This window comes from Poecile atricapillus, chromosome 17 (genome assembly GCF_030490865.1).
Source record: "Poecile atricapillus isolate bPoeAtr1 chromosome 17, bPoeAtr1.hap1, whole genome shotgun sequence".
Taxonomy (NCBI): domain Eukaryota; kingdom Metazoa; phylum Chordata; class Aves; order Passeriformes; family Paridae; genus Poecile; species Poecile atricapillus.
The window spans coordinates 230,118-257,090 of NC_081265.1; the positions used below are offsets into that span (position 1 = coordinate 230,118).

At 48.6% G+C, this 26,973-nt stretch overlaps 5 protein-coding genes across 13 annotated transcripts in view; 2 read left to right on the forward strand and 3 right to left on the reverse strand.

The window, feature by feature from the left end:
- The first annotated feature begins 179 nt into the window (after positions 1-179).
- On the forward strand, positions 180-3,764 carry DCXR (dicarbonyl and L-xylulose reductase). 3 transcript variants are annotated; one of them, XM_058852016.1, is made up of 8 exons: positions 180-302; positions 392-489; positions 591-745; positions 2,112-2,154; positions 2,427-2,580; positions 2,742-2,806; positions 2,896-3,026; positions 3,477-3,764. In XM_058852016.1, the coding sequence occupies exons 1-7, from the start codon at positions 245-247 to the stop codon at positions 3,019-3,021; spliced, it is 699 nt and encodes a 232-aa protein (XP_058707999.1). In that variant the 5' UTR covers positions 180-244; the 3' UTR covers positions 3,022-3,026; positions 3,477-3,764. The 3 variants fall into 3 exon arrangements, with proteins under 3 accessions (XP_058707999.1, XP_058707996.1, XP_058707998.1); XM_058852013.1 differs by having other exon boundaries at positions 2,896-3,013; XM_058852015.1 differs by having other exon boundaries at positions 181-302; positions 2,481-2,580; positions 2,896-3,013.
- Positions 3,741-9,330, reverse strand: RAC3 (Rac family small GTPase 3). The gene is made up of 6 exons (XM_058852018.1): positions 9,206-9,330; positions 6,675-6,746; positions 6,287-6,404; positions 5,593-5,655; positions 4,958-5,117; positions 3,741-4,847 (listed from the first exon to the last, which is right to left on the reverse strand). The coding sequence occupies exons 1-6, from the start codon at positions 9,238-9,240 to the stop codon at positions 4,717-4,719; spliced, it is 579 nt and encodes a 192-aa protein (XP_058708001.1). The 5' UTR covers positions 9,241-9,330; the 3' UTR covers positions 3,741-4,716.
- A 501-nt stretch (positions 9,331-9,831) lies between these two features.
- On the reverse strand, positions 9,832-21,052 carry LRRC45 (leucine rich repeat containing 45). Of its 5 annotated transcripts, XM_058851998.1 has the most exons (18): positions 20,798-21,052; positions 20,258-20,319; positions 19,330-19,400; positions 18,851-19,029; positions 18,023-18,151; positions 17,323-17,471; positions 16,730-16,788; positions 16,533-16,610; positions 15,449-15,584; positions 15,081-15,158; positions 14,788-14,899; positions 14,548-14,618; positions 13,588-13,680; positions 12,888-12,980; positions 11,856-12,029; positions 11,616-11,763; positions 10,997-11,236; positions 9,835-10,575 (listed from the first exon to the last, which is right to left on the reverse strand). In XM_058851998.1, the coding sequence occupies exons 1-17, from the start codon at positions 21,021-21,023 to the stop codon at positions 11,040-11,042; spliced, it is 2,055 nt and encodes a 684-aa protein (XP_058707981.1). In that variant the 5' UTR covers positions 21,024-21,052; the 3' UTR covers positions 9,835-10,575; positions 10,997-11,039. The 5 variants fall into 5 exon arrangements, with proteins under 5 accessions (XP_058707982.1, XP_058707981.1, XP_058707980.1 ...); XM_058851999.1 differs by having other exon boundaries at positions 9,832-11,236; positions 11,856-12,026; XM_058851997.1 differs by having other exon boundaries at positions 9,835-11,236.
- A 37-nt stretch (positions 21,053-21,089) lies between these two features.
- Positions 21,090-22,529, forward strand: CENPX (centromere protein X). The gene is made up of 5 exons (XM_058852019.1): positions 21,090-21,208; positions 21,292-21,343; positions 21,421-21,474; positions 21,747-21,835; positions 21,970-22,529. The coding sequence occupies exons 1-5, from the start codon at positions 21,170-21,172 to the stop codon at positions 21,982-21,984; spliced, it is 249 nt and encodes an 82-aa protein (XP_058708002.1). The 5' UTR covers positions 21,090-21,169; the 3' UTR covers positions 21,985-22,529.
- Positions 22,530-23,802: 1,273 nt separating this feature from the next.
- Positions 23,803-26,973, reverse strand: part of ASPSCR1 (ASPSCR1 tether for SLC2A4, UBX domain containing) — a 36,707-nt gene continuing 33,536 nt past the window's right edge. Inside the window, exons 14-15 of one of the 3 annotated variants that reach the window (XM_058852007.1) lie at positions 26,680-26,855; positions 23,803-25,319 (exon numbers count right to left, since the gene is read on the reverse strand). In XM_058852007.1, coding sequence (XP_058707990.1) covers positions 25,306-25,319; positions 26,680-26,855 — 190 coding nt within the window. In that variant the 3' untranslated portion in view covers positions 23,803-25,305. Of the gene's footprint in view, positions 25,320-25,355; positions 26,856-26,973 lie in introns of those variants that run through there. The other 2 variants (XM_058852006.1, XM_058852008.1) reach the window with 2 other exon arrangements.

Consider the following 26,973-nt stretch of genomic DNA (forward strand, 5'->3'; position numbering starts at 1 on the left):
ACTTCGAGGGGGCAGAGCTGGCGGGTCTTTTTCATCAGACTCTAAAACGCCTGGTTTTTCTGTGCTGGTTCAAATGATACTTCAGTCAAGGGTGAGAGCCACGACGCTTCACCTCTGTGTGCCTGTCTTTCTGGATAAGCCTGGGGCCGGCCGCGGGAGCGGGGTCAAGCGGCGGGGCTCGCTCGGCCTCTCGGGCCGCCCCGCCCCGGCCTAGGGCCCGCCCCGGCCACAGTCCAGCCGAAACATGGAGCAGCATCTCGACTTCCGCGGACGGCGGGCCCTGGTGACTGGGGCCGGCAAAGGTGACGGCGGCCGGGGGCCGGGCCGGGGGTCGGGCCGGGGGCCGGGCCGGGGGTCGGGCCGGGGCGAGTCTGACGCCGTGGCCCCGCAGGGATCGGTCGCGCCGTGGCCGTGGCGCTGAGCAGGGCCGGGGCCCGCGTGACCGCGCTGAGCCGAACGGCGGCGGACCTGGAGCGCCTGACGCGGGAGGTGCGGGACCCCCTCCTCCTGCCGCCCTGCCCCGCCACAGTAACCCCGCAGCGGGGCCCCGGGCTCCCTGTGGCTCCCTCCCACTGCTGCCCTCGCCGCAGTGCCCGGGCATCGAGACCCTCTGCGTGGAGCTGGCGGACTGGGAGGCTGTGGAGGCAGCGGTGGGAGCTGCGGGGCCGTTTGAGCTGCTGGTTAACAACGCGGCCGTGGCGGAGCTGCAGCCCTTCCTGGAGGTGACGCGCTCGGCCCTGCAGCGGTGAGTCCCCGGCCCCGGCCCCGGCCCCGGCCCCGGCCCCGGCCCCGGCCCCGGCCCCGGCCCCGGCCCCGGCCCCGGCCCCGGCCCCGGCCCCGGCCCCGGCCCCGGCCCCGGCCCCGGCCCCGGCCCCGGCCCCGGCCCCGGCCCCGGCCCCGGCCCCGGCCCCGGCCCCGGCCCCGGCGGCTCCACAGGGAGCTCTGGGGCCGAGGATGCCCGCCAAGTAATCTCAAAGCTGTGAACGTCAAAAACGGCGTCAGAGCTTTCCAGAAAAGGGTGTTATTAGAGAAGCAGCTGCAAAGAAAAAGCAACTGGTATACAAACACCAGACAGGCTGACATGCACACTTTTAGCAATGCCAGTATTTGTCGATTGTTACTGCTATGTCCTTTTTCTTCACTGTCTTTTCATTCTTTACATCATCACCTTTCATGCCTTAAACAGCAAAAGGAACCAAAGCACTGGCTCTTACATGACTTTCTAAGTAGTCAGAACCTGCAGTTTCACTTCCAGAATGGTGGGGTGCACCTGCCATCCCACTGGCATGGGAGGAGGGTGGCTTTGCTGCTTATCAACCTCAGAGCTTCCAGTCTAGTTCCAGCTTGGTTAAATTGAAAGGCAATTGTCACTAAGACATTTCAGAAATAGAGACCACAAAGCCAGGTAAGGAAGTAAAAAATGGTCATGGTGGGAAATTAAATTTGCTAACTACAATAACATGACATCTTTTTTCTCTGAAAAGCTCCATAGCTTTGTTGTGAGTACACTTTAGGATACAGGCTATCTTGAGTCCACGTCCTTCTGAGAATATGGGTCATGCTGTGTCCCTATGTTAAAAATGGCTGTTGAAAATCTGCAATAAAGGTTTGTGACTAGAACATAAACTATTTGGATTCTACTGAGATCATTCTGCAGAACTGGCAGGTGGAAGCCAGATGAAGGAAGCACGTTGTAGCAAATAGAAGTGCTGCCTCTACCTACCTTACAGCAGCTTTGCTTTACAGATGTGTGAAGTGTTTGCTTGACCTAAGAGTCATCTACCCTGGCTGAGGCCCAGAGCTCTATTTAATCTTTGACAGAGGAATTCCATTAGGCTGCATAAGAGCAGAGTCCTGTGAAAAATGTGTGTGATGCATGCCTTCACCTCCCCACACACTGCCAGGCTTCCAGCCAATGGACAGTTCTGGTTCATTGCTGAGATCTCACCTGACCATTCTGGCTCACCTGACAACTTGGCATTTCTGTCCATGCCCTAGAGTATCACCAGTGTTTCCAAGAGACCAGCGCCACTTGTCCTCTGCTGGCTCCCAAAACAGCTCCCTGGGCTGGGCTACAACCACTCCATAACTTAAATTTGATTTATTTGTAGGTCTCTTGATGTGAATTTTGGAGCTGTGCTTCATGTTTCCCAGGTGAGGAAGAATTGTCACTGCAGCTGCCTCCATGAATAGTAGTGACTAAATTGTGGTACCTAGCAGGGGTATGTGTCCACTGTGGGGGCAGAAAGGACTGCAGTCCAAAGTCAATCAGACAAACTACATGTACAACCCCTTCACACTCTTGCTTTGACTCTTGTAAGCAGGAGGCAGTAAGGACTTCCTTCCTCCAGATGTTTTTGTTCTTTGGTCTACCATAATAGCCCAGCAAGGTTCTTATGGAGTAAAATAATGATTTCTCTTGTTAGGATTCTGGCCTTCCTCTTTTTTTTTTTTTTTTTTTCTCTCCTTCCCCCTCCCAGATAGTTGCTCGGCAGATGATTGCACAGGGGGTGCCAGGGGCTATCGTGAATGTCTCCAGCCAGGCATCGAAGCGTGCGCTGAGGGATCACGCTGTTTATTGTAAGTGTGTGCAGCTTTAGCAGTGCCCTTCTCAGTCTTGACCAGCGGGAGACCCATAGTCACCAAGCTGCTGGCTGCCAGTTTTGGGCAGTGAAATACCCATGTGTTCCACAACAGGTGCTATGCAGCTAAGTACTTCCTCTTCTCCCCTTCTCTTAAAGGTTCCACAAAAAGTGCTTTGGATATGCTGAGCAAAGTAATGGCAATGGAACTGGGACCCCACAAGGTAGGAGTCTGTGAGAGAAAAGCGTGAAAGCTGAACCTGAGCACAACCACAGCAGTTGGGTTTAGATTGTTTTTTGCTCCTGGTCCCAGATTAGGGTGAACACTGTGAACCCCACCGTGGTTATGACTGACATGGGGAGAATTAACTGGAGTGACCCTCAGAAATCTGCTGCCATGATTAATCGGATTCCCCTGGGAAAGTTTGCAGGTCAGTGATGTAGGTATGTCTCCAGGCTGCGCTCTCATGTTTCCTCCAAGCCTTCCTTCTCACTGTCATCATAGCCAGAAGTTGCTGACTTTTGGGCAAAGCAACAGCGCTGCTGAATGCCTTTTGGCTGAATTGCTGCAGTATTTGATCAGGACAGGGTGAGACTCAACCCTCCTCTTTTTCTACAGCCTTCTCATCTTGGGACAAGTGAAATGAACTTAACTCTGTTGTTCATAAACCTGACTGGGTGTTTGCTGTGACCTAAGCACCATTTAATCACAAGGACACTTTGATGTCCAGCTCTCAGCCACACTGTCCCAGACACTTCATCAAGCACAGTTTGAAGACAGAAACTCGTTCCAGCTCTCATTACCTGTAGAGGTCAAAGGCAGACCTTTTTAGGTGCTTGTTTTTCTGGTACAAGTTGAGGTGGGCATCAGATGTTCTCTTTGTTTGATTGCAGAGGTGGATGATGTGGTGAACAGCATTCTCTTCCTGCTGAGTGACAAGAGTGCTATGACAACTGGCAGCTCACTGATGATTGATGGGGGCTTCCTTGTCTCCTGAGATGACACCTGCATTTCACACCTGTCCTCAATTTTCATATGAATACCGCCTAGATGTAAATTGGATAGAAAACAATGACAGACTTCCTGCTGGAGGGGCAGCAGGGCTGAAGACTGTATTAGAAGTGAGGCAGAAAAATCAGCTTTGCAAGGCTGCTATATAATAAAGCTCACATACACCTTCATGGAGAATGTTTATTGCACCAAATAAGGTTTTATCTTGTCACTCTACATGATGATTAGAAACCGGACCTTTCTTCCAACCCTGTTCCCCCCCCACAACCCTTCAGAAGCTCTCCCTGTTCCATCCAAATCTGTCTGCATTTGCAGTGGGAAGGGAAAGAAGTTAGCACACTTCTCATTGCTTCCTTTGTTGTCTTTAGTAGAAAAAAAAGAAAAAAAAAAAAATAGAGGCAACAACCCCAGCCCTGCTCTGCAGAGACTGGATTCTGGGGGGAGGCCCTGCTAAAGACTAATGGGGGGGAGCAGCACCATGCTGTCCTAGGGTGTGCACACACAAAAAGGCAAATGCATTGATTGCACAGAGCTGTTTCATTCACAGAGTTTGGCTAGTACCCAATAAAGCACCTAATGATTGATTTTTCAGCTTCCCATTTACTTTGACCCCTTCCAGGGCTGGTTATGATTTCTTTAACAGTCTCAGGAACATTTTGCTAGAGCACCAGTTTGTTAACTTAGCCACAGCAGGCTGGGCAAGGAGGCCCTACCACCCTCCCAGCTATTCTTGTCTTTCAGCACCATTGAAATCAGCTCCCTCCCCACTCCCACCAGGATGTTCACCTGCAGGTTGAAAATAGGTGTTTCCAGAACAGGATGGATGTCTCAGCCCTTTCCACTCCGAGTTCAGGAGAGCCAAAACAGCTTGTTGCCCGAAGGAGCTACCTTGCCTTCCCCACTGTACCTCCCCTGGGGGCTGTATAGTCCCCAGCTGGTCTCCTGTCCCCACTGCCCCTTCACATCAACACTGACGTTAAATCAAAGAGACATTTAAAAAACACTGACTTCGTACATGATGAAGGGCCCTACACATCCCAGCCCCCTTCAGAAACACCCAGCTTAATATGCAATCTGTCAGAGGGATGACAGCATGCTGAGCCAACACCTAGGCCACAGCCCTCAAAACATGGTACACTTCTTGCCAGGCTTCTTCACAGGTGGTGGGCAGAGCACAGCCCGGATGGCTTCATCAAACACCGTCTTCAAGCCCCGCTGTGTCAGGGCAGAGCATTCGAGGTACTTTACCGACCCTGGGGAAAGAGAGCTCCAGCTCAACCACTCCAGTACCACCACCATGCACTGTCCCTCACCCACTCACAAAGTTCAGTGCCATCGGTATCTGCCTGCTCATGAGACTCACCGATCTCCCGAGCCATGGCCAAGCCTTGGGGATAGGTGATGGGGGCCAGTTTCTTATCACGTAACCTTTCAATGGTGTCCTTATCATCCCTCAAGTCCAGCTTGGTGCCCACCAGGATAATAGGTGTATTTGGGCAATGGTGTCGGACTTCAGGGTACCACTGAAACAGAGGCATGATAAGAAAAGTAGTTATATGAATGGCCATAACCATGAGGATGAATTGCTGCTATTGAGAATGAAGAGGTTCATGATGGCAACACCTGAACAGGATACTGCTTCCTACAGTTCTAATGTTCTCTGCAAAAAGAGACTGGTGCAGATGTAATAATAAAGGCACCAAGACACAGAATCCTGACAGACATTGCTAGCCAACTCTGCACCCAATGTTTCCCCTAACTGTATTTTAGCTTCTAAGATATCCCTTATCTTAAAACACAGATTCAGAAAGGCAGTAACTTAGCCAAAGAAGTCATAAATAAAAAGCAGGCCCCACTTAAAACCTGCAGACTATGACTTTCCCTCACCAAAACATTACTGCTTGAAGTTTTGGGCTTGTAGGTGTGGTGCTGGGTGGGGCAGGAACCATCACTGTTTCTTTCCCCTCTACTGTTTCACCCAGGAGGAGAATACTTTACCTTAGCTCTGACATTCTCAAAGGAGGCTGGACTCACAAGGGAGAAGCAGATCAAGAAAACATCCTGTGCAGAAACAAGAGGGTCAGCTGTGCAGAAAGATACAGCTAGAGTGAGCGGAGGCTGCAGAGGGAGCCTGAGAAAGGACAATCTTCTCCCACAAGCAAGGACTGCTGTGGCTTGAAGAAACTCTTCCTCATTAAAGGTGTTAAACTAATTCAGAGAGGGAAGGAATGGACCGTGAGTGCACGATTACATCGTTTTTCACAATGCTGGGCTCTGCATGTTAAGTGCCTGAGGCCTCAAACATCTAAACAGCGCTAAGGGCTTCACCACCAGCACAGCTGCTTAGGAACTGCTACATCCAGAAACACTCCTAAGGCAGCCCAATGGGGATCTGTCTGGCTGAGACAGAATGGGAATATGGAACTGACTATGCTGCACAGCAGCCCTACAGCATTCCTTTTACTTAAACCTCCCTGAGGCACCCATAACTCTTCAACGACCATTACAAAGAAGAGACTAGAACAGGACAATTTCTTAGGAGAAAATCAGTTGTGATACTTAAGCAATCAGAATTATGGGTGTAGCTGCAGGAACTCAGACTTTCCTCAAGGGAAAGAAGCATGCCTGCCCTTGGGAGCCTCTCCTTCTCTGAGAGGGAGCAGTCACAAGCCAGTCCAAGCCCAGCACTCACCGTCTGCGGATAGGAAAGAGGACGCAGTCGGTCATAGTCTTCTTGCCCTGCTGTATCCCAGAGGCCCAGGTTCACTGGCTTTCCATCTACCATCACATTGGCAGAATAATTATCAAACCTGCCAATGAGGAGTTCCCATCAGTGACAATTTTGTAGTGACCTTCATATCTCTATATGGAATTCAAAGGGGCAGTGAATCAGGAACAGATACTACAGCACAGTTCAGTGGGGACAATCTGCCTTCCTCACACACACAGCCACAGCATCATCCTTACCTGCCAAGTTCACAGTCTGATTTGCCACAGCCACCTCCTCTCATACAAAACCAACTTTTACACACACATGCATACAGATCAAAAAGCAACTGAAGCCCAAGACCACTACTTACACGGTGGGAATGTATTCTCCAGGAAAGGCATTTGTTGTGTAACTGATCAGCAAGCAGGTCTTCCCAACAGCTCTGCAGAGGGTAAGAGCAACAAGCATAAAGAAGGGTACGGGATGGAGCACTAAGGCAGTAAAACTCACCCTTTCCCCACTGAAAACACATGGTTAGGTAAAAAGTTACCATGTGAGAAAACAAACCTGTTGCAGGCTGGAATTCCCTACTTGTCACAGAGATGACCTGAACTCAGAAGGTGCACCTCGCCTAACCCTGCTCTCTGCCACTCCTCTTCCCTACCCATTCACCCCTCAGCAAGACATCAGTCAAAATATAGTTGTTCCATGAACCAAGAGAGGGAATAAATTAGGGTTGTGTGCTGGGCTCAACAGATGCATAGTAATTTAGCAAAATGGATAAACAGTGAGGTTAAAAAACATGCAACAATGCAGAATTCTGCAAGCTCCTCAGATACAGGAATTCAGTATCAGTAAACACAAAGGGGGGAAAAATAAGTATCCATAAACAAAAATTGACTTCAAAATTGACCACTGTCAGTTTGGAAAAAGATTAGCGAAGGATAAAAATACCAGCTCAGGGCTTTGCTCAAGGTTGGTGGGATTGGTCAGCCCAGCAGTGGCACAGCTGGCAGGGGCCAGGCCAGACCTGGCTGGCAAGAGCACAGGCGCATGGACTTAACCAGTCCCGTACATTTCCTAATGGAGTTTCACTGTAAGAACAGAGGAGTACCATCAGTGTGAGTCACCTCCTTATCATGGAGAAAGTTGTGAACTGCAGCCAGCCTTCCAGAGAAAGACTGCCAGTGCCAGGGAAAGCTGGCTGTGAGGTGCCTGGGTGAAGGTGAATAGCTAGCAGAAATGGGTATCCAGTGGTATCCCCTACCCAATTCTGCAACCAGACTGACATAAGAGAGATGTCAGAAGAGAGGAAGAGTTGACAGTCCCCTGCACACACCAGGATGACAGAAAGCACAGAGACAAATAACCAGTATTACAACTTTTCCTCTGGATTAGGTCCCTTTGTTCTGAGAAGAGAGGTTTTGTCACGAACCACTACACTGACTGGTCCAACTTTGCTCCTGAGAGGAATGACAGGTTTGTCTTTACAAACAAGCTGTGGGTCTGCTGATAAGATGAAACTATCACTGAGAGATAACAGAAACAATGAGATGAATTCCATTGAAAGATGAAAGAGGCACTGAGGAAGCACCACGAATTCTACAAATTAAGAATTAAGTATGGATTATGCACGGGGAGGGTGGTTTCAGGTATCCGGAGTTCTGGGCAGTCTGTACCTCTCAAGTACCTCAGCCAATGGGGAAAAAGGGACAAGCAGCCAGGAAATTAGGGTAAAAAGGAGGCTGTGCCCTCCAAAAATTTGAGACCCCAGGGGAATGCCCCATGGCCTCTGCCTTTATTCAAATAAAGTAAAAGGACTCCTCTGTCTCCTTTTTGGACATAAACCTCTGGTGTTTGTGGATTAATTTTCCTGATACTCCTGAACTGTGACTTCACTTTCCCATCAGACAGGGAAGCTTGCAATTCACAAAAAACTGTGTATCTATATGTTTCCAATTTCTTTTAGTCTGCACTGTTGGTTTGGTCTCAAGGCAAAACACAAGACAGCAAACCTTCAGCTGAATTCCATTTTCAACATCCTCAGCTCCCAGCCATTCCTCTCCCCTCTGCAGTAAGGCTGTGCTTTCTCCTACTCCCTCCTTGAGGAAGGCCTCACCGCAAATGTGTATTTGAGGGGGTGGCATGCACGAGAAAGGAGAAGTCTAGTCCCTGCTTAAGACCAGTTCACATTTAGGTCTGAGTATCTCAGCTCTGTTCTTGCAGAGGTGATCAGAAAAGTAAACTGAATTGTGAGCAAAAATATGCAGGATGAGCTAGGAAAGTTACAAAGAAGCATAAATCTAGTGCATGCCTGCATCTTGCAGGCAAATGTCTTCCCAAAAAAGGCATTTAGGAAGAGCCTAAAGAAGAAAACAAAAAGGGTGACAAGGAGCACATGGTGAAATCATAAAGAACAACGCATTTCACCTCGGAACAAGCAACAAAACGACATATGAGACCTGCGAACATCAAGATTTTTGGAAGAACTCTGTCAGGAATAAAGCAGGTACAATGAAAAACGGCAAAATACCGGCACCTAAATAAAACAAGGAGGCAAACGTAAAACCCAAGAGAAGCCTGTGTTTGCTACCCAGGCAGCACCCAAGTTCACGAACTATGAAAGGAGCGGGGCAGGGTCCTGCAAGGCCGCGGCGAGGCCCCGATCTCCCCCCGCTCCCGCTCCCGCTCCCGCTGCCGCCGCCCCCGGCCCCGCCCCACCCGAGCCAGGCTCCCGTGGCTCCAGGCCGGACCGAGCCTCGCCGCCCGGCGCGGGGCCTCCCGCCGGCGGAGCAGCTCTCCCGGGACGCAGGCCCGGGCCAGCCCTCCCTCCTTCCCTCGGCGCCGCCGGGCCCGTTCGGTGCGGGGCTGCGGGGCCGGAGCGGCCCCTCCCGCACTCACCCGTCGCCCACCACCACACACTTGATCGCCTGCATCTGCCCGCGATGGCGGCGCCGCGACTGCGCCGCACTGACCGCCCGCGGGGCGGGGCGGGGCGGGGCCGGGCCCCGGGGCCAGGCCCGCGTCTCCCGCCGCTCTCCAGGGGCCAGATGCGGCTCCGCATCTGGGGCAGACAAGTGGCGAGTGCTGCTCGGGGCCCTTTACTGCATTGGGGCTCACCGGCTCAAGGACAAAGCTTTGAAAGCTGCACAGTTCGCTGTCATCTGCCCAGAGCTGCTGAGGAACAAAGATGGAGTAGCAAAAATCCTTCTGCAAGACGGCTTTTGGCTTCCCCCCGGTCCCCAGGTTAGCCTGCCAGGTGTCCACAGTAGTGGCCCTGCCTGAAAAGAACAGGCTTTGCTTTTCCCTTACCTGCAGGTCTGCAGTGCTGCCCAGCAGCCACAAAGTAGCTATTGCCACAGGTTCTCTTCCTTATGACTAGGGAATATCTTCCCTGCTTTTTGCTTTTATCTTAGTCCAGAACCAAAACTATCCCCATGTTATCCACCTCTAACAGCCTTTTAGCTCCAGGACAGGCTGATAGGGTCTTCAGGAGAGTAACACAGCAGAAGGTCCCACCCTCCACATCAGCCAAAGTGTCCAGTGTTAATGGCAAAAGTTCTTTATTAAGCAGAGCAAAACCCAATATAAAAAATCATGACCACAAAGCAACCAGTCCACACAGAAACTTTCATTTACCAGGTGTCTCTTAAAATATGTACTCTAAGATACATTCCCACCCCAGATTCACATAAGAACTCCCCCAAGGCTCAATACAGCTGGCCTGACAACAGCTCCTGCTCTCTCCAATTCAGACTCTTGTAGCCTTTCCCTTTCTCCAGGTCATGCAAGGACTTGTGCTGTCAAGAGAAGAACTTCCTTCTCCCCTTTGTGCTCTGAGAAGCAACTTCCCAGTGTCACACCAGAAGCATCGCTCCTCTCCAGGTTAAGGCCACAGTACTCAGTTCTAGGAGCGTGAGAAGCCAGGAGAACAGTTTTGCCATTTGCCATAGTGAAACTAAATCCTGTAGCAGTACTGGCCACAACATCTTCAGCTAAGGGCTGCAGTTCACAGTGAAGAAGCACAGATGTTGACAGCCATTCACCCACTCACCCTTACCCTGGCACTCGTTGCTGTAGAAGTAGAACCACTGCCAAAGCCCAGCCGTCCCACAAGGACACGGACAGCACTTTACCCGAAGCCTCTTGGTACAGCTGCTTCTATCTATGCTGAATGTGTATCTACTGCCCACCAATACAGCCAGAGCCACAGCAGGGAGGCTAACCAAGCCAGAGAGGGCTCCGTCAGACTCTGCTTCTGTCTGTAAACACTGGGTGAAAAAGCACAGGTGGGTAATATATGTTTCAAGCAGTTTCAGGATCCCATTAGTAAGGCAAATTGCTCCAGCCCACAGGGAAATGTAAACACTCCTGTCACTTTTTCTCACTTTTCTCTGTGAACAGTCCTGGTAACCAAACAAATGCTGCAGCAGGACCCTGCCTGGGAACATACAAGCCCCTCCCAGTAACCAGTAACCCCCTGAACAAACAGGCTGTGACAGTGCAGGGGAAGGGACTCCATATCAAGGACTCAGAGCCACAAGCCTGGATGGTTGTTTCCTCCTCTCCTTTACGCTGTCAGGAGGAAGACTTCTGAACAGCAAGAGTAGCTCTGTTTGCGAGCCCTAGCATCACCACGTTCTGATAAAACTGTCTCATTTAAGAAGAAGGAGTTGTATCTGAGTAGCTCACCCTTTCCCTGACAGCAGGTATTTGGATCCTTTAAGCCACGCTCTCACTTCCTGGAACTGTGGGTTCCCAAGCGAGATCCCTGCACATAAGACATGATGGCACTCTGCAAGAAACTTGCTCGCTGGGTCTCCTCTTCCCTCACCCTGGAGATCTCAGCCTCCTTCATTCTCAGCTTCTCCAGCAGCAGTGAGATCTCACCCTCCTTGTCCAGCAGTGCTTCACGGTGATTACTGGATAGGGCTGTGAAAAAGCAGCATTAGTAAAGAAAATCAAGGTATCACTAGAATAAATAAGAACAGGCCAAAGGCAATGGGAGTGGTATGGTCAACAGGCACACAAAAGGAGCTGCATGAGACAACATGAGAGATTTTGCACAGACAGCATGCACACTTCATGGGACTGGAAATCCATCACTTTGCTTGCTGTACAGCTTTCGGTGGTCATCTGTGTCTTGGTCTCTGTAAAATGAAGACACTAAATACACATGGATGAAGAGTACAACTCATAGGTGTACATACAGGCAAGAAATGCTGTTGCTACCTGCAAGCACAGCTCAGTTCCAGGCCCAGTGCAGGGTAACTCAGCAATACCATTTCAGAAGCATGAAAGGACCCATCACCTCTCAGCTGTCTTTCTAGAGCTGCAATCTTCTCTCTCAGCCCATCCTGGGCTGCACGTTCAGCCTCCAGGTGCCCAATCTGCTCCTGTAATTCCACTTTCACCTTATTTAGCTCTGTCACTTTCTCCTCCTCTTTACTGTCCAGGTCCTGACACACAAAGACAAATCCATGAACAACCAAAAAACTTCAGCAACTTGTTCTGGCCCTGTGGTAACTATCTCTACTCCAGTCCTAACTACCTGCTGAAGTTCATCCAGCCTCCTCCTGAGTCCATCAGCATATAGGGTCAGCTGTTTGACTTTGGCCTGGGCCTCAGCAACCATTTCTTTTTGCTTAAGGCAGCAGTTCTGAGCTTCATCCCTTGACTCAGTCATCAGACGCAGCTTCTCTTCCAGGTGTTCTACTCGTTGCTGCTGTAACGCACAAAGGAAAATGAAAATTCAAGTCCCACTTCATTCCCGTGAAGAGATTCTTCCCTCTTTGTTCCTAATACAGTGAACCCTTTATTGAGTCAACTGGCACTGACAAGCAGAGGACACAGCACTGCTCCTTGCACTCAGGAGTGACTTCAAGCTGCTTCCTCTTGCCAGGGAGGACCTCGACAGAGACTGAAACACTCAGCTGAGAAACACAGGTCCTTGGCAGATGCACTGATGTCACTGCCAGTGTTTGCAACCAATGCTCTACCTTCACTTCCTCCATACCTCAAATTGCTCTGCAGCACCACTTCATGCAGCTAAGCAACTGCTGGGTCCCACACATCAGATTTCTATGTCTATAACTCAGTGAAGCATTTTCTTTTGTGATGTTACAAATAAGTAAATATTCTAATAATTTTTGTGTATTTTCCTCATCCCTTGTTCTCTTTCACAGGATATTAACTTCATTGTCATTTTCACAGATTCAATACAACTGTGACTTTATATATCTAGCAGCAGTAGCCACTTGAAGAAATTTCTCAGAATTCAGAGAAACAGGAGCACTCCATGAAAGTTGCCATTGAAAAGAAGGATCAACATCTGGCTGTTGGCTTCAGATGTTGGCAACTTAAACTAAATCTGCCATGGCCATATCCTCATCAGTTCTGTTACTACTGAAGACAATTCAAATTAAGACTTTTCAGGGCTCCTTTGTCAGAAACCCCACCGTTTCTGGGTCAATGAAACCCAGACAGGAGTTACTTAGCAGCTCCCCAAGACTAAAACACGGACTAGGTAGCCAAACCACTTCCTTCCCACAGGGGCAGGCCCACAGGCAGGTCTTGTCCTTACCTCCTCCAAGCGTGCTTGACTCCGGACTTTTACTAACTCCTCCTCTGCCTGTCCTCGCTCAGTTAGTGCAGCTGCTTTGACCTGGCTCAGCTCCTGCCACAGAAACATGGAAAGTTATTCCAGACAGAGAAGCTGCATTGCTGCAACACTGACCAGGAAACAGTAGCAGCTTCCAGTCACAGGCTCCAATACGTCACAGCTCTCCTTCTCATTCAGGGGCAGCAAAAGCAAACAAAGATGACAAACCTTTCCTCACTTCAAGACTGCTATCTTCAATAATAATTCAATGTGGATTTCAGTTATATGAGGGCAAGTATTGGTTAAAGCTTTCCAAAACAAGGCAATAGGAAAGAGCAGTGCTGGATGTAGGCTGGGGAAATATATATGGATAAACATGCTACACTACTTGTAACAACATGAGAAACCTGTGAAGTCAAATCTTAGTAAGACTCTAACCATGTTCAATGGAATCCTTATTTTTGTCCAATCTGAATTTACAAGCTTCTCCTTGGAATCTTCTTCCTTATTCCAAAGAATTAAAATAATTTTAGCTGATATATTGCTGTTTTCTGTTCCTTCTTACAGCACATAACAGCCTTTACAAAGGTCTGCAGTGGGAGACTCCATAACGCTTTCCTGGAAGCCTTCTCTGTGCACAGCTATATGAGTGTTCAAACGCACCTAGAGCACTTTCTCTCACCTCCTCCAGAGATATCCTGATGGCCTCCAGCCTCTGGATCCTGTTGTGCATGGAACGTTCACTGGCCTCCATGTGCTGTGTCATACGTTCCACCTGCAAAGCAGCAGAAACCATTCAAGCAAGTGACAGAAAACCATTCTCATCTCCAGGCACAGCAAGCAGCAAGGCTACTCATCACAACAGTGAAGCATCCTCTCACTGACCTGCCTACCAGCAAAGAAATTTCCTACCTCTCTCTGAATTCCACTAAGAAACCGTAATGCAGAGAGAATGTGTCCTCTAGAAACTGGGAACTTTTAGACAGAGATCCTTCCCAGGCCACAAGGAAGGTAAGCTCCAAGCTCTCATTGTCAAGTGGTACAAAACACAACAGTTTCATTATCCAGCTGTAATCTTGGTAAAATCTTTCTGGCCTGTGTCTTTTCTTAAAAGATTCCAATCTCTTCAGAGAAATCTATTAGAATAATTTTCTTTTGGAGAGATTTCAAACCTCAGGAAACACTACAAAGACAATTGGTTGTAGTCTGTTGGCCTGTCCACACGCAGACACAACCCCTTTGAAATGTAACAGAGAAGGAACTAGCATGCTGAGCCCCATTAAAGGACTGCTTGTGTATAAGCAATTAAAACATTAAAATGTATTTATTTCAGAGGCAGGAAAATATTCCTTATTTGTAATTACCTCTGTGCACAGACCAACAAAAAGGCCAGCCTCTCTTGCAGCATCACATACCACTCTGGCTCATACTCTTGAAACCTAGAAAATCTTACTAGCTGGTAGAAAGTCTTGTGATCTGTTCAATCAGGCTTTGCTTGAAGAAATGGCCCATTATTCCCACAATAAATCTGAGCCCACTAACTTTTTTAAGAACACATGACAGCAAACAATCACCTCCAGTGGTGATGTCTGTCAGGACCAAAGAATGACTAACCAGGATGCTGCAGAAACCTCATCCGTACCTCTTTTACCCGAAGGGATTCCATGTCCTCAAGGCTTTGTTTAAATCTTCTCTTCTCCATTTCCAGACGTTCTGCAGATTAAAAGCAGGCATATCACAGTTCTGGCATTCCTGCCACACAGCTGTATCCATCCTTTTTCACTCTCTGACAGCCCTTTCTCCTTGGCTGCCTGTGCTGTTGACTCAGGAACAATGATCCCAACCACAGGTGTCCACAAGCTGTTTCTACTCCTCCACTCACCTTCAGCCTCCACAGCCCGCAGCTTCAGCTCTGCTGTTGTGTTGGTCAAGTCTTGTTTCACCTGGAACAGCTGATCCTGCTGAACTTTGCACTTCCTCTCCAACTCATCCACCTACATAAGGAAATTACCACCACAAAGGCTTTTCCTATTAGCAGAGAAAGTTTGTTGTACAGGACAATGAAGAGACATCCAACCAAGGATCAAAACAGAGACCATATGTATGGAGCAGATGTTACACATGTTCAAGTGCCACTTCTCAGACCTGGACTTGGTTTCCTGGTTTTCTGTTTACCTGGTTTCTCAGCAGCAGATTTTTCTCACTGGCAGCAGACAAGTCATGCATAAGCTTGCCTTCCCGATCAGCACCTTCCTGCAAACAGAACCAAAATTAAAAACCTGTACTCCCCCTAGTTCTTGCACTACCAGCCTATGCCAACCAACATCATACTTGGCTAAGTCAAACGTACAACGTAAACACAAGGGCTCCTCTCCACACCAGGCAACTATCTAATTTACACAAGATTTTTTGTCACGGTGGCTTTAACCCGGCCATGGTAAAAATCATGCTTCCCTATTGCATCCAGCATCCCCCAAATGTACACAAACCAGTTATGACCTACAGCCCTGCTCTCAAACATAACTAGGACTTATCCAGCTCACCTGCTTTTGTTGCTGGAGCTCCCTGAAGTGGCAGTCAGCAACAGAGTTTTGTTCCTGTTTCATGGCATGCAGAAGCTCTCCCAAGCTGTGCACCCGCTGCTCAGACAGAGCCAGGGCAGCTTCAGTCATCTGCAGCCTATAAAGAAAAGCGTCTTTTTAAAGAAAAGAGCCTTTTCCAAGGCAGACACTGCAGCAAGCTCTCTATGCCACCTGCTACAAGGTGCTAATGTCCATCTTGCAGTAGATGAAATCAGGCTACCTAAATGAAGCATTTTTTGCTTCCAGGGAAAGGACACCACTGACTTCTGTATGCAGCAGCATCTGCAGTGACTTGGGACTTCTCAGGGCCCAGTGTTCTGGTGCCCATTGCACTTGCTCTGCATTGTCTTCCATGAGCCATTTTCCCTGCCCAGACTCCTCCAGGATTTGCCTGCTCCCACAGAACACAGCTGGCTATTTTATGTCACTGCAAAGTTGTTTGAAATTAAAGAGACAGGATTTTAAACATGGGTAGCAGAAGCAATTTGCTTGTTCTGTCCAAGACAGACATGTCCACCTCACTGCATGTCATAATAACACTGCCTTTACCTGGCAAAACTAAACTAGGCAGGCTCAGCAGTGTTTGAAGTCAAACCACAACCATGTGCATATGGCTCTGCATAACCTAGCACTTCTTTTGAGCACCTCTTCCTCACTGTTCCCAAGCCAGACTCCTCCATACCTGCAGCAGTTTCTGGAGAACGCAGTCAGCTGCTCGGGGAAGAAGGCAGAGATTCCTGCAAGGCTGTAAACCATGCAAGGAACATGCCCCCATCCCATCTGCACAATCCTTTTTCTTTCTTCCCACCCTCTGTAATTCACTTGCTCTTACACCAATGCACTGTAATTTTACTTAAAAGCAGTCTAAGTATCTAGTATGGCAAACTCAAAGACTTGATCTGACTGTAACTTTGGATATTACTGCAGAACTAACCAAAATAGTAATCCAGCTACCCTGTAAGATTATCCCCCTTCTTAGAAGTTCTGCTCAGCACTGCTTAAACAGCGTAAACAGTGGGAAGACAAAGATTTTCCTCCTCCATACTTGGTTTTCAGTGAATTCATAATGGAGTACTGCTCATCCAATGCTTCTTGCAGCTGGCTGACCCGTGCCGCAGACATTCTGCATATTTGGGAAGGGGAAAAAAGGAAATAAAAAAAAGGTGGGTAATTTCTGCCAGGAAATGGAGAGTGCTCAATTCTCCCATCAAAGAGCAGAAAACATTTAGAAATCTAACTCACTTCTCACTCCTGGCTCTTTCTGCTTTCTGCTTGTCTACAGTATCCACAAAATCCATGAACTGTGAGCAAGGCAAAATTCAGTGAGAAAATGAACTGCATCAGTGAAAAACCTTTACATTTCTCATCCTTATCTTCCCAACAACAGCTGAAGACGTGTCAAGCCACTCTACTGGAAGCAAACTGGAAATTTGATTGGTTTATCAGCATGTCTGAATAAGGTCATCAGCCATAGGGACTCTGCATCCTAAGGTGTCAGATGGAAACCCTAAGGTGTCAGATCTCTAGGTTTACACCACTTGGAAAATATCAAACTGATTGCAAAATAAATGAAACCACAAATAACTAAATCTCCTCCAGAACCCAGAGTGAATTCGCTCAGCAGGGATGTGTCCATACTCATACTGTTACTTGATTCCTAGGCAACCTAGCTCAGAGGACAGACCCAATGTACTAAACGATGCTGTGTGCCTGGCCACAAAAACGCACATGCAACTTCAGGTGCACAATAATACGGCCACTGAGTGTTCTGAGGGGACCTCAAGGGAAAGCAAAGGATCCTAGTCACTCCATTTGAACTGCCGACATCTGCTGACCTGTTTGTTCTTCTCATCTTTCAGACTCAAAACCTCCTTGCTGAGGATGTCCACTTGGTTCTGAGCCTCACTCAGGATAGCCTCACGGTCTTGGTTGTGATCCAAGGCTTGTTCTGATGCAGAGAGAGCAGGACAACATGCACAAGTTTCTAAAGCAAGAGAATAACAAGCAGTGCTGGAAGAGACAGCACTCAGGATGACCACTGGCTATCAGAAGCACCAGGACAGTTGCCCTTCTCAGGCTGGCCCATGTAGAGAGAGTCCCACCTTACATCACAAGGTGGGATGGGATTAAAGAGAGCAGTGTCTAGGGGTAATCAACACCCCAGCCTAAGGAAAGCTGTTCAACTCTGCTGTGGGCAGGACAGGATAGGCTGCGTAAGCCACATAAAAACTTGGCTCATCAGAGGCAAACTGTGAGCAAAAGTATCAAGTTCTCCCACATTCACATGGCACAGCAATCTCTAATAACACAATCCAAATTATTTTTTTGCTTTTGCTGGTGAAAATGACGCTTTCAACTTGACTAGCTCTCACTAAAGGACAAGAAGCGGTGACATAGGCCATTGTGGAAATGCTATTGAGAAAGGGAGGGAAAGAGGGTTAGCTCTCTTCTGGAGCAGCAGGTGCCCTACATCCCCCAAGTGCTGAGCTGGGAACGGAGTTAAGTGATTCATTACTGTACACACATTATACTTACCCACAGCTTTCAGGATGTCGCCAGGAACATTGTTCCCTGCCAGCTCAAGCTTCTTCAGGGTCTTGTTGCTTTGCAAGCAGTTCAGCAAAGCTCGGCCGCCCAGAAGCCCAATGTTATTCCATCGCAAATCTACACAGAAAGCAAACTTTCACTATGGTATTCACACGTCTGCTGAAAAATGCAGGGCTCAAGAGAACCCGTGCTCTTTATGTACCTACAAGCACAGTTAACTAATCCCAGATAGCCTTAGCACAAACACAGGCAACTACTCTGGCCCCTTTCAAGATGAATGAGAGGAAGAGAAAGTGACAAAGCAGGAAAGGCAAGGATAAATCTTTAGTAAACTGCAGGACGTCATGACAGAAGTCTGCATCTCACATTTGCCTCTTACAAGCTTTCCTTACACAGACAGAATCTGTGGATGAGAAAGAATTGGCAACAAAAGCCACATTCTCCTGAAGGAAATTCCAGCAAAATTCCATAGAACGCGGACAAAGCAAGTGTGAATTAAAGTATCAAGAGTCTGTCACGAGGCATGCCAACTGCAACCACAAACAGGAATGAAAACACTTCCTCCTCCACTAAAGACTGTTCTGCTCAAAATACACAATTCTTCATATGCAGGTTTGGTTCCAGAGATTCCCATTTCAGTTCCTACTCTCCAAAGGCCATGGGGTTGTGACCTCTCCCTGCACAAAGCCAGCAAAGCACTCCAGACTGACAAGAATTGGGAATGACACCGACCAGTTGGAAGAAACTGAGGCAAGAAACCTGAAGATACATGTATGTTTGCATGCCTATATGCATATGTGGACAAAGAACCCTTACCCAGCTCCTGAAGGCTGGTATTTTGTGTCAGTGCCATAGCCAGCTCTCCAGCCCCTTGATGGTTAATCTGGTTATTGCGCAGATCCAGACGCTGAAGAAAGTTGTTTGCTCTCAGTCCTTGGCAGAAAAAGGAGAAGCCCTCCTCCCACATGCCAAGGCTGTTCCATTCTAAGGTTAGGCTAGGGAAATCAGACAGGACTGGTGTTTGTGGAGTAAATGGACAGCGGCATGAACGATCCACAAATCATGGTATACCCGGTCAAACACCCAGCTCTGTGAGTGGGCTCGGTTTTAGAGAGCAGGACGCTGCCAGGGCCCAGCATTCTCCAAAAGAGCACCTCCAGTTTTCATGCTTTTGCCTGTCCCACCCCTTACATTAGCATTCCTCCTACCCCAACGAAAAACACCCTCAACCCTTTTCAAATGCCGTGCTGCATCCAGCAAGAATAGCACAAAGAGAGGTAGATATATTTTTTTACCTCCTAATGGATTTGTTCTGCCTAAGAAGTTTTCCCAAAGCCTCAGCTCCCATGGTTCGCAGGTTATTTCCCTGAAACAGAAACCCCAGGTGATCAGTAGGCTAAGCCTGTCCCAGTCCACCTTGACCACAAACACCACCAGATGCATCCCAGCTGGAATGCCAATTGCAGTCAGGCAAAGACAGTCCAATCAACATTTGTTTGACTGCCCTCCACAAAATGAAAAACCTTGGAGGAACAGTGGATCCATATGCACCACTGCTCTTATGAGGGCACCATGACTGAGAGCTTGCAAAAATCACAAAATAGCACAGAACAAGCACGGGCCACAATGGGACAGGAAACAGCAATTCTAGATAACTGTAACTATTTTAACACACTTCGTTAAGAAGGGCTTTGTTAACACTAGCACAAATGAGAAAGTTATGATGCAGTTTGTGACTGTGATGCTGTTTGTGATGGTAAATCCAAGGGAATAGCTGTGTGCCAGAGGAATGCAGACAGAAAGTCACTCTCAGTAGAGAGACAATCACATCTGAAGGCATATGCTTAGTTCAAAGCCCAGGCTAGTCAAAAGACAGAAACACAAGCAGAACAGCTAGTAACTCATTGATCAATACAGGAATCCCCCAAAAAGCCTACATATGCCTCATCTGTTTGAGCAGCAATTGACAAAAGGCAAATAGCAATAACTTATCAAAATAGGGTAACTGAATAAAAATGGATAATCTGCAGAGTAACTTCAGAAAACTGTGACATGGTATTAACAAGTCAAGGAATAGTCACATAAGAACAAAAACCTTACAGAAGTATGCATCTTGTTGAACAATCCTGCACCAGGACTGTCCAGTTCTATTTCTGATTAAGCCTGTGCTCCTTTTTCCTTCTCCACCACAGAACACGCTTAATTCTATTCTAACAGACTCACCTTCAGATCCAAAGATTTGATTGTGGTGTTGGAGCAAAGACCATGCAACAAAAGTCTTACACCTGAGCAGAAAAAAAGAGCTGTTTATTTCATCTGCAAAACCCTCTGCCTAAACCGGCAGCATATCATCCTAGCGATAAACAAATTACTTGGTAAACTGGTAGTGCTGTTGGAAAGCGCGAGCCTGAGCTTTCAGGGCAGGAGACTGCTTATACATTCTCAAAAATGTGTCCGGACAGAGACATGTCGGCTTACACATCTACCTGACAGCCCTGAAAAAAGCCCGCGTTCGGCCAGGCTCTGCGGACACTGATGTACTGCCCCCACTTAGTGCCGGCCACCTCAGCCAGCGAATTGTCCCGCCAGTCCCCGGCCAACGAAAGCGGAGCTGTCCCCGCCGCCGCAGGAGGGCCCGAGGGGTGCGCGACCACCCGCACGGTCACGGACTGGGCGCCTTCGCCGGCGTCCAGCACGAGCAGCGGGAGGGAGAGCGGGAGGGAGAGCGGGCCCGCCGGGACCGCCTGAGGGGCTCGCGCGCACCTTCCTCGCTCAAGCCGCAGTCGCCGAGCGCCAGCGCGGCGAAGGGCGCAGCACCGGGCAGCAGCCGGCCCAGCGCGCTGCACGTCTGCAGCGACAGGCTCTGCGCCGCCAGGTCCAGGCGGCCCCGCAGCCCGTCGGGCTCCCGCAGGCGCCGCAGCACGGCCTCCTGCGGGGCCGCGCCCGCCGCCGCGCAAAGCCGCGCGTACTCCTGCCCGAACCGCTCCATGGCCGCGCGCCCCCCGGAACCGCTCCCTGACGCACACATTCCCTCCCGGAACTTCTCCTTGACGTGCGCGTTTCCCCCCGGAAGCGCTCCCTGACGCGCGTTCCCGCCGCCGCGCGCCCCCGGGAGGCGGGCCCGGCACGCGCGCCATGGAGGAGCGGGGCGGCCGCGCCGACGGCTTCAGGAAGGTGCGGCTGCTCCGGGCGCGGGGCGCTACCCCGAGCGGCGGCCGCGGCCCCGGCCCCGCTTATCCGTTCCTCTCTCCGCGCAGGAAACCGTGGATCGGCTTCTCCGCCTCCATTTCCGAGACGGAAGGACCCGAGGTAGCGAGGCGGCGAGAGCGGCGGGCGGCTCCGGGCGGGTCGAGCTCCCCTCTCCCCTAAGCGCCGTGTCGTTGCAGTTAACGCCGACGCGCAGCTGCTGCTGGCCGAGCTGCTGAAGGTCTTTGTCCGAGGTGAGCGCGCAGGGCCACCCCGGCCCCAGCCGTAGAGCGATGGGCTCCCGCCTCCTCCCCGAGCACCTGGCCGGCCTTCGACTCCTCCTGTCCTGCCTCAGCTCTGCTGCCTCCTGCGCACTTGGAGTCCTGGCCCAGCTGCCCCGACTCATCCGGGGCGCTGGGTCACCCCCTCCTCCCAGGACAGCAGCCCGGCGCCCCGGACGAGACTAACAGGTGACAGCTCCCAGCCCCCTCTCCCTGACCTTCCCTTTCTTTCACTTGGGCTGCAGAAGCGGCAGCGCGGGCAGCTCGGCAGGCTCAGGCAGAGGACCTGAAGAAGGTGGACACTGAGCAGCTGGAGAAAGTGTTGCCACAGCTGGTATGTAACTGTGGGCCTGAACTGCAGGGGTGCAGGGTGAGGATAGGAGCTGAAACAGCCTAATCCTCACCTTTTGGGAGCTGTTTTGTGATCCCAGCCTCTGTTCTGACTTGCTTGCTGCTCTTTCCTTACAGCTTCTGGATTTCTAGAGACCTCCTGAAGCACAGGTCACCTGTCAGCAGACAGTCCTGACCTGACTCATGTCTCTGCCTCAGAGACACTCTATGAGAAAGTCTCAACTTTTTCTCTCTCTGCCATTTTGCTTCTGTTTCCTCTCGCCTTTACCAAGCACAACAGAGCCCAAAGCAACGATGCTGGCAATAATATTTTGGAGAAGAGGCTGCCACAGGGCTTATATTTTGTTTAGCTGAGTGCATAGCTGGTTTCCATCTTGCTGCCTCACTCCTGTAACAGAGGCCTGTATTTCACAACATGGTAAGATGCTGTTGCTTTCTCAGCTAATGTGAGAAAGGGGTGCTGCTTCACAGAGATGCATGGGAAGAAGATTTAATGGCTGGAAATATCATCCAACCTTCAGGCTCTCATTGCCTCAAGCAGGCAGCTGTAACAGCAACTCCAGGTGCAGCTCCAAGCCTTTCCAATGAATAGGTCATTAACAGGAGCTTAGGCACAGGCTCTTGCCAAGAGCAGGTAACTGATCTTTATTTTATAAATAAACAGTGTCTGTCTCTCACTACCTTCCAGTATTTCTCCAGGGCTGTGACATCAAAGAATGCTTGAAATCTTTTAAACATTCAGTATTTCCCTCAGAGGCTGCTCCCCCCGCTATAAATTTGTTCTCACAAAGACATCAGTAAGTTAAAAACAAGTCTCCCTTCCTTATGTAGGCTCTTTGCTGCAATTCATCATCAAAAGTCAAGTTGCTTCAAAGACTTGCAGAGTTTTCCCCTCACCCACCCTCTTCCCTAAATCTTTGTAGGACGAAAGGAAAAAAGGACAAAATAACAAACAGCATGTGTGAGAATCCCACATCACGGGACAGCCTGGCCCCTCTGGCAGCGGGGGGGCCACTGTGAAATAAGAAACCTTACACATGTGGGCAGGACTCACACAACCCAGCTGGCTTTGCTGGGAAATGCATGGCTCGCTGCACGGAAAAGAGCTTTCTTTCCCGGGCCTGCCAGCTTGCTGACTTACTGCAGGATCAGCAGTTGTGAGCAGTCTTTTTCTCAGCTACAGCTGTGACAGGCAGAGGCTCAGAGGGGCTCACTGTGCACTTTGAGCTAGGAGCTATTTGGGTCATCCCTCCCTCAGGACGCCAAGGGAACCTCACAAAACCTGTAGTTTTAATACACATTTTGGTGGCAGTACCCAGCCCTCAGCACTGCAGCTTCTCAGTGCCTGAGGGAACACAGCAGTGTAAAAGCCCTACACTTAAGCCATGAAACCACCCCAGGAATACTGATATTGCTGCTTGTTGCCCTAAACAACAACTAAGCAAATCAGTTAAGCAGATTGTACTATTTGATGTCACCTGTGCGCTTCAAAAAACAAGGACTAGCACATCTGAAGGCACACTGCAACTTCCTCCCAACCACACTGCTTCTGCATATTCTAATCCTGGAAACCAAAAACACCAGCAGAAGTATTTCACCACCTGTCATTAGCAATGGCTCCTGGTTTCCCCACAGATAATCCTGTATAAATTCAGCAAGGCAACTCCAGCTACTGCCTACCTCTGATTTGTGTAACATGAATAAGCCTGATACAGCACCTGAACCAAGACACCAACAGTCCTATGCAGCGTAGGCTCACTTAATCCACTAAACAGTAATAAACTTTAAACATTATTTGCCTGGTTTTTTGGTTTGCTGTGGTATGTCTTTTATAGCCTATCAAGTGGCAGAAGGGCTTGCTTTCCACAGGGAGGATTTAGTAGAGGAGCTGCACACAGTGCTCTTGCGTTCCTGCTGCCAGTGGCCGCACACGTTCCCTGTTTACATTTAGGTGTCATATAAGACATCAATCAACCTTCCTGGTAAAGCATTCTGTGCTCCTTCTGCTTTGAGTCTCCCTCTTCTACCTTTCTTTCATGCCTCCCCCTCCCTCCAAGTTTCTTCAAAGCATTCTGTGAGCATTTGGAAGTAATTAGACCTGAAGGGAAATGTTGGCCAGGCAGGGAGACAATGACAAGTGCCAGGAACCCAGGGTGCCCTTTCTAGCCACTTTGAAGTTCATTCAGATGGTACAAAGTTCCGTTTTGCTTTGTTGAAAAAACTGGGGGGAAGGGAATGAGGCATGACAGGCCTATTGAAAAGAGAGCAGGTTCCTGTGAACTGACAGACACACCAAGTGCCAGGGCAAGAAGCTATCAAAGGGACCGACCAAAAGGGCCCCCATGACCACTCTGCTTTATTACAACTACAAATTGTGCAGATGCACATGTAGTGCAGGGAGGAAATACGAAAAATGGAAAACATGGTATTACTGTACCATGGAACCCCAGCTCTCCACAGATCACTGATCCATGGAGAAGACTTCAAAAAAGGCCCAGCACCATGACTGTCATGGCACTACAGAGTTCATCTCCAGTGTAAGGGCAATTCTAACCAATATTCATCCCCCCCTACAACGTCTGCAGGAGAAAAAGATCTGGGCCTTTTCCCTGTACATTTACTGCAGTGCAGAGCACAGCTACCCTGCTCTGGGAATACTCAGGCCACCAATCAACTGTCATTTGAAGAGACTCTTGTAACTGGATGGTTTTTCCCTTGCTGTAACTAATTACTGATGGTAATTATACACAGTGAAAATAAAACTAGAGCTCAAGGCAGAAACAAGCTCAACAGGCATTCCACGAAGAGACATCTGTGCTGCTTGCTATCAAATTTCAGGCAACCAAACACAACCTGAGTGCAGGAGCCCAAGTGCTTCACAGGTAAGTTCACTGATCTGAACTGGTTTAAGTAACTTAAATGCTTCCTCTTCATTCTCCAGCCATCTGTGTCCAGAATTATCAGCAGTACTAACCCTAATCACTAAGAGGCAGAGAGAAGTCTTGTTCTAGGCACCACTTAACAATTATAGGTAAAGCTGAACCAGATTGTATCTTGCTGCTAGACAACCAAGCAGCTGAACAGATAAACAGGCAGCTAGACACAAGTGATTTCTGAAGGTAGAAGTGAGAGGATTTGAATTTAAAAATATGGATAGAAACAAGGTCCTTTGCAGAAAGTATATAGGTATCATGCCCCCCTTAATTCTCTACTCTTATATTTGCATGCAAGAAACCTTAAATTTAACCTGTAACCTTGCTTCTCTAGTTACACAGACCACAAACAGGTACCACCAGGTGCAATTGGTATCTCAAATAGCCACTCTCTTTTTATAACTAATGTTCATACAGGTTAGATCTCTCCAGGGCCACCAATACATTTTGCACATTCTTATTAAGTTTGTAGAGAAAAGGGCACAGCTGACAGCTCAGTGATCCAGCAGCCCAGGATGCTTCATCTCTTTCCACCTACAAAATAAACATAGCACCATTAAAACACTTAACATGTAATTATCACTTACTCATTTCTCAGTAACTCTGATCTGGTGGTTGAGGGTTCTGGTTACTGCTGTGCTCAGGCAGCATTGGGGACCCCAAGAGAGCATGTGGGGAGATGGAATGGTAAACACATCACTACTTTTGGAGCAGGGAATTTCTTATTATCCTAATAATCCTACATGTTATTAACATGCAGCTTAGAGCATATTATTAACCTTCCATAACAGCTGTTAAATGGAAAACCTGCAGAGGTAGGTGAGATGATATTTTGTACTTTATCCAGATAATCCTGGAAAAGAAAACTATTTCAAGTGCAATGCTTCAAACATACTGGAAATGGGAAACAGTGAAGATCCTATTTCCCACCACATCAGCATCTCAGCACCATTCTAAACCAGACCAGCCACAGAAGGGAGAGACACCAACCCACTGTTCGCAGCCTTTGAACCTTCCCCTCTGCTTGCTGGAGCTGATAGCCTCGCCCTGTCTTCCAGAAACAAACACTAAAATTCTCATCCTTGAAGTTAACATTTGGCACTATTAACCAGGTCACTCCATATAAGAATTGCTAGATTTGCTGCCCTTAAGGGAACAGACTGAATGTCTTTTCTTTTTTCCCCCCCTTTCTTTTGCTTCCTCTTCCCCCCACTCCCCTTGTCTTTCCCCCTGCATCAAAAATCAGATATTGCCAATGAAAAGTAATTCTTTTTATAATTACTTCACATTCTGTATAAATTCTCATCGAAAATACACACATAAGCCATTTGTTCTGGGACTAAAAACAAGGTTACAGTTTTCCCATCAGGATAAAACAAGAAAAAAAATCATAATGGACACTTGGTTGCAATCTGAATGATGGAAAACCCCTACTGTTGTGCAGTGAAGATTAAAAAAAGGATGACCAACTAAAAAATTCAAGAGAAGCAGAAGTACTAAAGCAGACTACAGCAAAAGGAAAATTATGTCAGAGATTTAACAGATTACATGGGCCCTTGGTATGCAGAATATCCTGCCTATTAATATTTGAACTAAACTGGCAAAGATTAGAGCTTAGCAGAACAAGCTCAGAACACAGTTAAAAATGCTACAAGCATATGGATTAGGCATCAGACTTCCCAATGCTCAGAATCTGCATTCAGCTACTTCTCCAGTGAAGGCTGAGGTTCAAGTCACCAACAAATTTGTGAATGACAAGTGGTGAACCAAATGTCCTGCAAGCATAAGCCAACATCTGTACCAATACTGTCAATATCCAACACGTTTGGCAGAGAGGAGGCTGCCTTTTGGGGCAGCTCAGAATGAGCAGAGCTCTCCTATGATTCACTGATACCTGGAAGCTTCAGCCATTTGGGTATTTTCCCAGGGGCCTTTCTAAACACTTGCGGAGCTGCCTGAGCGCTGGCTGCTTCTGGCTGCTCAGTGGTCTTTTTTTCACTTCCCACTTCTGGTGCAGACAGGGATGGAGCCACTGATGCTAAAGTTGATGAAGCAGAAGGAACTAGTGATCTGGACAAACATTGGAGAAAGGAAACAAGCAAGCAGAATTAAGCTTCATTTTTTCATAATAGCCCCCTGTACCACCACCACCTTTAAACTTCTAAAGTTAGATTGAAAAAGCTCTTCT